Below are 7823 nucleotides of genomic sequence, written 5' to 3'. Positions count from 1 at the left end.
GAAAAAATATTTTCTTTTAAATAGACTAAAAAAAATGTAATTTTTAAAAATATATATATAGAAAATGATTGAAAAGGTGAGAACAAGATCGAATTACATTATTATTATAACATATATATATAAATATCAATTTCATATATCGAGTAGATAGCATCTAACTTAATTTATTTGTCGATATTGGTGGGAATTTTGTTTCCCACCTTTTGCCTCCTTATCTTCTTCATTCCCTTATGTATTGCACAAAGACTATTATAAAATTAAAAAAACTTTGTTATAAAAATATTTTTTTACATAAGGAAAAGGACAAATGTGTTCCTTGAGAAAAGTGAGTTTTCGTTTTTTTCTTTCATTAAATTAGTAAACTATACATGTGAATTTCGTGTATGATATATATCATATAATATTTATTATCATATTGGTAGTTGGGTGGAGGTTGGAAATAGTCCTTTATAAACTTTAATTTAATAAGCATGTCCACATATAGGAATAAATCTCACATTGAAAAAAAGACACCCTTAAAACTTGTTACTAATAATACAAATTAAATACTGAAATTTATTAAAAAAATTTTTTAGATATTTGAAATTAAGTATTTTAACTAGATATATTTAGATTTAAAGTTTTAGGGTGGGGTAGATAATTAAGTTAATTATATAAAAATATGTTTTTTTTTAGTTATAAGCATTCATCTCAATAAGTCGTAAATTTGCATACATTTTTTGTTAAAGTGTATAATTAAGGAGATGATATATTTTATATGATTAACTTAACTATTTAGTAGACAAATGAAAATACAGCTTTTAAATAGAAAAAAACAAACTTCAATATTTAATTGAAACACTTAATTAGAAATTGATATGTTTAATTAGAACAAGACTTGGTTGAAGTATCTAAATAAATATTCTGACAGATTTAAGGTGTTCGTTATGTATTAAGTTTGAATTAATGTTCCACCTAAACACATGATAAAATGATAAACACTTTAGGGGTTATATTTTGAAAAGAAAAAAGGTGTATCGTCGTGTGTCTATTATAAATTTGTCCTATAAAACATTTCATGTTATTATTACGTATGTGTTCGGCTGTTAAATTAAAATATATTTCACCATTTATTTAAATATTTAATTTTCTTTCATGATTTTTCATTCAATGTCCAGTATCGACATTGAAGTCTCACTAATTTGGACTTGTGTTGATCCTCATTTAGGGGAAAGCATTCTCTACTAAGAATTATTTCACATACAAATTAAAATTTGAAATCTCTAAAGAAAGAGAAGCATCATTTGTTATACCACATTCTTTGATAATTTTAAATGAAAAAGATATTATAATTTAAAATTTAAACAAAATTAAATGATAATTTTTTTATTAAGAAAAATGATGATGTATTTGTGTCAAAAAGGAAGTGTGACATGGAGTTGTGCATTATTGTATTTGCATCTATTAATTAACATGGTCCATTGATTGATATACGTCATGCTTCCACCTACCCTTGGCACTGCATTTTTTCAACTTTCCTCAATCTTATAATTATCAAGTTCAACATAAAAATCTTGTAGATATTTTTATGCTCTTAGATCTACTAATTTATATTAAACTTTTAGGTGTAAATTTATCATTACACGTGAATCGACCTTATCATTTCCATCTTTGGTTATCGAAATAATATAAACAATAAAGATTTATATAATTAATTTTAACTTTAGTAGAACGTACTAATATATAACAATAGTATGGACATGACGTATTAATAATGTAAAAATTAATTATTTCAGAGCTTTTTTTTTTATCCACGATTTAGTTTGATGTTTTAAGGATAATTCTATTTTTACTTTTACTTATTCATATATTATAGCTTTTGTATAATTAATATCATATACCTTATAAATTAAATAATATTATACTCTTAATTCTTTCTCCATTTAGAAAAAAATAACTTCCTTTTATTTTTTCTTTTGTTAAAAAAATGAGCCTTTTTTGTAATATTTTATATTTTAATTTTAATTTTTCATGTGATATATTTAAGATCATAAAATTAAAAAATAATTTGATATATTCGACATAATTTTAACTTAGATTCATAAAATTAAAAAGTATTTTTTTTAAATCTGTATTAAATTAAAATATTGCATTCTTTTTAAATAGAGAGAATAAATAGGGTAAGATTCTCAAATAATTGTTACCAAATGACTTGGAATAGTAATACTCCATTATTGAAATACTATAGTCAACCCAACCAAAGGGTAAAAAGAAAAAAGAAAAAACATAAAAATGGTTGATGATGATCCAATTGAGTCATTTCAATATTTAAGATAAAATGTGTTATTGAAATCACTAGTGTACTGTTAAATACTGCTTCCTTTTTAATTAACGATTCAAATTTAATTTTATCTGTTATGAAATCGTCTTTTATTTTAACATGAAACTTTTTTAATATTAATTCAAATTTAATCGAATTTGAATAAGCTAGGGAACAAAATCTGTTGTAACACATCACATATAACTGCTACTTAAATGACTCCCATAAAAGCTAGTAGTAACAGCTTTGTAATAAATTTCAAATGTGACACACCCTTCCCAGTTTCTTCATAAACATAAATAAAAATCCCTTTTGATCAAGTTTTATAGCTAGTTCCGGTAATGTTTACAGCAGTTCAATCAAGATCCACTCCAGTTAGTTCAGAAATCCAACATGTATTCAGCATCAGAAGAAGGAAAATCAGTCAGATTTGTAGATATAATAGGTCTTGTTTTAAAGTTAAAGCTGTGATTCAAAGTGGAAATGATAACAAGACTGTGAAAGATGCAAACTTTATGGAGAAATCTATGGAAGAAAGTAATAGGTTGTTGGTATCTTCTGGTAAAGCGAGAGATGTGAAGGCAGTGGTAACTTTGAGGAAGAAGATGAAGGAGAAGATTAGTGATAAGATTGAAGATCAGTGGGAGTCTTTAATGAATGGGATTGGAAGAGGAATCTTGATTCAGCTTATTAGTCAAGACATTGATCCTGGTTTGATTTCAAATATATGCTTATTTACTCTGCTTATATGAGATTTTTTTTCTCTTCTTTTTGATGAGTTTATTGTTGTATGAGTTGAGTTCCATAGTTTATGTTCTTTTTTTCTTTGATCTAAATTCTCACCTTTATATCTCTGTTTTGCTGCCTTGAGTTCAGTTTGGTTCATTGACTTGCTTGAAAACCCCCCTAAAACATATTCGCGGAATCCCACAAGTGGAGTCCGGAGAGTATGTGGAATCCCGCGAGTGGTGTCTCGAGAGGGTAAAGTGTCATTATAAAGGATGATAACATTTACCATTTTCCGCTGCCGTCCTTAAGGCTTATTGGTAGCTCTTAGGTTGTTTGTCAGTAGAGTGATTGCTAAAACCTAGGTATGTTTTCGGAGAATAATTAGAAGAACATAGACCTTTCCTTGGAGGTAGAGAGTTTGTTTCTGAAAAACTCCTCGCCTTTTATAAAGTTATTTAGAACGCCACTACCTTTTTTTTTCGTTTTATTACTGCTTTGAGTTGCTTGAGGAGAAGGTCTTTTGGTAAGGACTGTGTACACTCTACCCTCCCGGATTCACTGGGTATGTTCTTGTTGTTGTTGTGGGAGCAAAATGAAGGAAAAAACTTATCAGTTTGTGGTGTGTACACCTGACTAATAACTGCATGAAATGTGCTTATAGATTAGTCAGCTATGGTTAATTATTATACATTCTCATGGAAAGTTAATATGGTTTGGTGGAAAGTGGAAATGACCACCTAGTGCAGATATGTATTCTGAGGTTAATGAAGTACTAAAACTATGTTTTGCTCACAGTTACCAAGTCGGGAAAGTTTGCGGAGTCTTATGTGAGGGGTTGGTTGTCCAAGCCTTCTGATCATCCACATATAGTTGAATATGCTGCAAATTTGACTGTGCCACACGATTTTGGACGTCCTGGCGCTATCATTATTACCAATCTCCTTGACAAAGAGATACACTTGGTGCAGATTGTTGTTCATGGTTTTAATGAAGGACCTGTATTCTTTAGTGTTAATACATGGATTCACTCTCAAAAAGATAATCCAGAGAGTAGAATTATCTTCCAAAATCAGGTAAGCCACGTATTTTCAAATGATTTTACTTTTTCATTTTCATTAACAAAGCAGATAATGGTGCTTGATCAAGGATGTCGTTGCATTTTATGACAGGCATATCTACCATCTCAAACACCACCTGGTATCAAGGATCTTCGACGTGAAGACTTGTTGAGCATTCGTGGCAATGGGAAAGGCGAGAGGAAGCTGCATGAACGAATCTATGATTATGATGTTTATAACGATTTAGGCAATCCTGACAAAAGTGAGGATCTTGCTAGGCCACTGCTAGGTGGCAAAGAGAAACCTTATCCCAGGCGCTGTCGGACTGGTAGAGGTCCAACTAAGAAAGGTATTCAGCATTCTGCTGAAGAGTATATTTTTCATTTAGTTTGTTTCCCAGAAATTCTTATCCCGACTTTTTCTTGATCTTTGGATGCTGAAAGATCCACTTGCAGAGAGAAGAATAGAGAAACCTCATCCAGTTTACGTCCCTAGAGATGAAACTTTTGAAGAAATTAAGCAAAATACTTTTTCTGCTGGAAGGTTGAAAGCTCTGTTACATAACCTGGTACCATTAATTGCGGCTACATTGTCAAGCTCAGACATTCCATTTACAAACTTCACTGACATAGATAAACTGTATAAGGATGGGGTTGTCTTGAATGATGATAATGATCCACAGAAGAATAATTTTCTTTCTGAAATGTTGGAGAAAGTGTTTTCTGTCAGCAAAAGGTTGCTCAAGTACGAGATTCCTGCTATAATCAGAAGTAAGCACACAGATTTACATTTTCATTGATATATGTTTACCAGTATCATTTAGCATTGTTGAAAGTTGTAACTCGAGTAGTCCTGTTTGTCTACTAGACTTACAATATGTGCCATCAGAAACCTGCTATACTCTAATTCTTTCCAACGGTTGTTCCTGGAGTGACATTTCATAACTCTGCATTTTTCGTTTGTCTCGCAGGGGATAGATTTGCTTGGTTGCGAGATAATGAGTTTGCGCGACAAGCTTTAGCAGGGGTTAACCCTGTGAACATTGAACTTTTGAGGGTAATTTCTTGTTAGTATTTTCTTGTACTAAATCAATGATAATCTTTCTTTAGTTGATCACTAAGCTTCTGGATATTTAACAGGAATTTCCAATTGTTAGCAAGCTAGACCCAGCTGTTTATGGTCCCCCTGATTCAGCTATTACACGGGATGTTATAGAACAAGAGCTTAACGGAATGAGTGTTGAAGAGGTAGTGATCCTTTTCCGAATCTAGTATAGCAGTTTCTTTTTTCTTGTGTAAACCAGCTCTAACCTAAAATTTTCTGTTCAGGCTATTCAAGCTAAGAGATTGTTTATACTTGATTATCATGACATGCTTTTGCCTTTTATTGGGAAGATGAACTCCTTGCCGGGGAGAAAAGCTTATGCATCAAGAACACTTTTCTTCTATACATCCAGAGGTGTTCTAAAGCCAATTATCGTTGAACTTTCACTGCCTCCGACACCTTCTTCAGCTAGGAACAAGCGTATATTCTCCCATGGACAAGATGCAACCAATCACTGGATATGGAATCTAGCCAAAGCACATGTTTGTTCAAATGATGCTGGTGTCCATCAGTTGGTGAACCACTGGTAAGCGTAGAGCCCTTCTCTTCTTCCCTTAAGTATTTCTCTTGTAAACATTTTTACATAGAGTTCTTCCAATGTTCGTTCTCATTGTGCTTTCGTAAAACCTAATAATCTTCTAGCTTTGACTATATCAGTCAGGGAGGTGCCTCACTGTGCATGTAAAATTAATCTCTCAGGTTAAGGACTCATGCTTGTATGGAACCATATATCATTGCATCCCATAGGCATCTTAGCTCACTGCACCCAATTTATAAGCTACTTCACCCTCATATGCGCTACACGCTGGAAATCAATGCACTTGCAAGGCAGAGTTTGATAAATGGAGGTGGAGTTATTGAAGCATGTTTCAGTCCTGGAAGGTATTCAATGGAAATAAGCTCTGCCGCTTACAAGAGCATGTGGCGGTTTGATATGGAAGCACTGCCTGCAGATTTAATAAGACGGTAAAATTTCTCAAAACCTTGAAATGTAGCTATTTGCGTTGCGTGCTCAAGCTCAGACTAACCTTACTGTTTACCTGATAATTGCACCTTTTTCAACTAATAAACACAACATTGACTGCTTTTTAAGGGGAATGGCTGTGGAGGATACATCGATGCCTTTGGGGGTGAAACTTGTGATTGAAGACTACCCTTATGCAGCAGATGGCCTTCTCATATGGTCTGCAATAAAAGAATATGTGGAGTCCTATGTTGATCATTACTATTCCGAGCCTAATTCTGTCACGTCTGACGTTGAGCTCCAGGGCTGGTGGAATGAGATCAAGAACAAGGGACACGCGGATAAGAAAAACGAGACTTGGTGGCCAAAGCTTGTTACTAAAGAAGACTTGTCTGGCATACTCACCACAATGATCTGGACTGCCTCAGGCCAACATGCAGCAATAAACTTCGGGCAGTACCCTTTCGGAGGTTATGTACCTAACCGTCCCACCATTATGCGAAAGCTCATCCCACATGAAGATGATCCCAGCTATGAAAACTTTATTCTTCACCCCGAGTATACTTTTCTTGCTTCTTTGCCTACTCAACTCCAAGCTACTAAAGTGATGGCTGTTCAAGATACCTTGTCGACTCATTCAGCAGACGAGGAGTACATGTATCAGTTACACGAAATTCAACAATTCTCCATAAATGATCATGAAGTTTTGAAGATTTTGAAAAGATTCTCAGCCAAATTAAAGGAGATAGAAGATACCATCAACCAACGAAACAAGGATATTCGTCTTAAGAATCGAAGTGGTGCTGGTGTTCCTCCATATGAACTGCTACTACCTACTTCTGGTCCTGGTGTTACCTGTCGCGGTATTCCGAACAGCATCTCTATCTGACATGTTCATGTGTTCACTCTATAATTTATATCTTCTATGGTTATAACTTTGTGCTATGCAATTTGTAGGTACTATTCCTTCTTTTACGAATGTTTTACAGGTCTTGCAGAATAATATATTGAGGGTTGTAAGCTGCTGAGAAGCACATTGTAATTAGAAAATAATATTGATCTTCCTTTTTTTTTTTCATTTTTCATTTAACATTCACAGCTCTGATGAAGAAAAGAGCTAAATGGTATAAACAACATACTTTTTTTGGCAGCATTTAGAAAAACAAACCTCAAAGGTAAAATGCAGAAGACATGTAAAATAGTATCATTGCAACAACTGTAATTCATACTAGCAAATAGTTTGTGCGTCCTGTTAAATAAAAAAAGATATGTTTCCATTAATTAGTTAGTTGTATCTTGTTAGTTATATTGTTAGAGAGGTAGTTAGAGTTTGTTAGGTTGTTAATGAAATGTATAAATACAATATGTACAGATTGTTGAATACAAGTTGAATATACACAAACATTATATTTCCTCTCTTCTCTTCTCTTCTCTTTTCTTCTCTTCTCTCATCTTGAAGGTCCTCACATGGTGAAGATCAAGGATCTTAACATGGTATCAGAGCTTGAGTAATCGATCTCATATTCCTTCGATCTTCTCTGTTTCTGGTTTTTCATCTCTTTTCTTTACTGTTTCTGTTTTCTCCTGTTCAACACCTCAACAATGGTGAATGCTGGCTCACCTGCAGATCTGGAAATTGGAGCTGGAGTTGTACCTACTGTGGTAACAA

General features: G+C 33.1%; 1 protein-coding gene across 1 annotated transcript; it reads left to right on the top strand.

Annotated features, from left to right (window-relative positions):
- The first annotated feature begins 2298 nt into the window (after positions 1-2298).
- Positions 2299-7226, top strand: LOC101263024 (lipoxygenase 6, chloroplastic). Its single transcript, XM_004239145.4, has 9 exons — positions 2299-3010; positions 3824-4101; positions 4198-4435; positions 4530-4856; positions 5057-5142; positions 5226-5333; positions 5415-5716; positions 5890-6156; positions 6284-7226. Exons 1-9 carry the CDS (start codon positions 2641-2643, stop codon positions 7041-7043), a joined length of 2736 nt encoding a protein of 911 aa, XP_004239193.2. The 5' UTR covers positions 2299-2640; the 3' UTR covers positions 7044-7226.
- The last annotated feature ends 597 nt before the right edge of the window (positions 7227-7823 follow it).

Source organism: Solanum lycopersicum, chromosome 5 (assembly GCF_036512215.1).
Source record: "Solanum lycopersicum chromosome 5, SLM_r2.1".
Taxonomy (NCBI): domain Eukaryota; kingdom Viridiplantae; phylum Streptophyta; class Magnoliopsida; order Solanales; family Solanaceae; genus Solanum; species Solanum lycopersicum.
The sequence above is the reverse complement of the archived record's forward strand: the minus strand, read 5'-3'. Positions and strand labels throughout refer to the sequence as shown.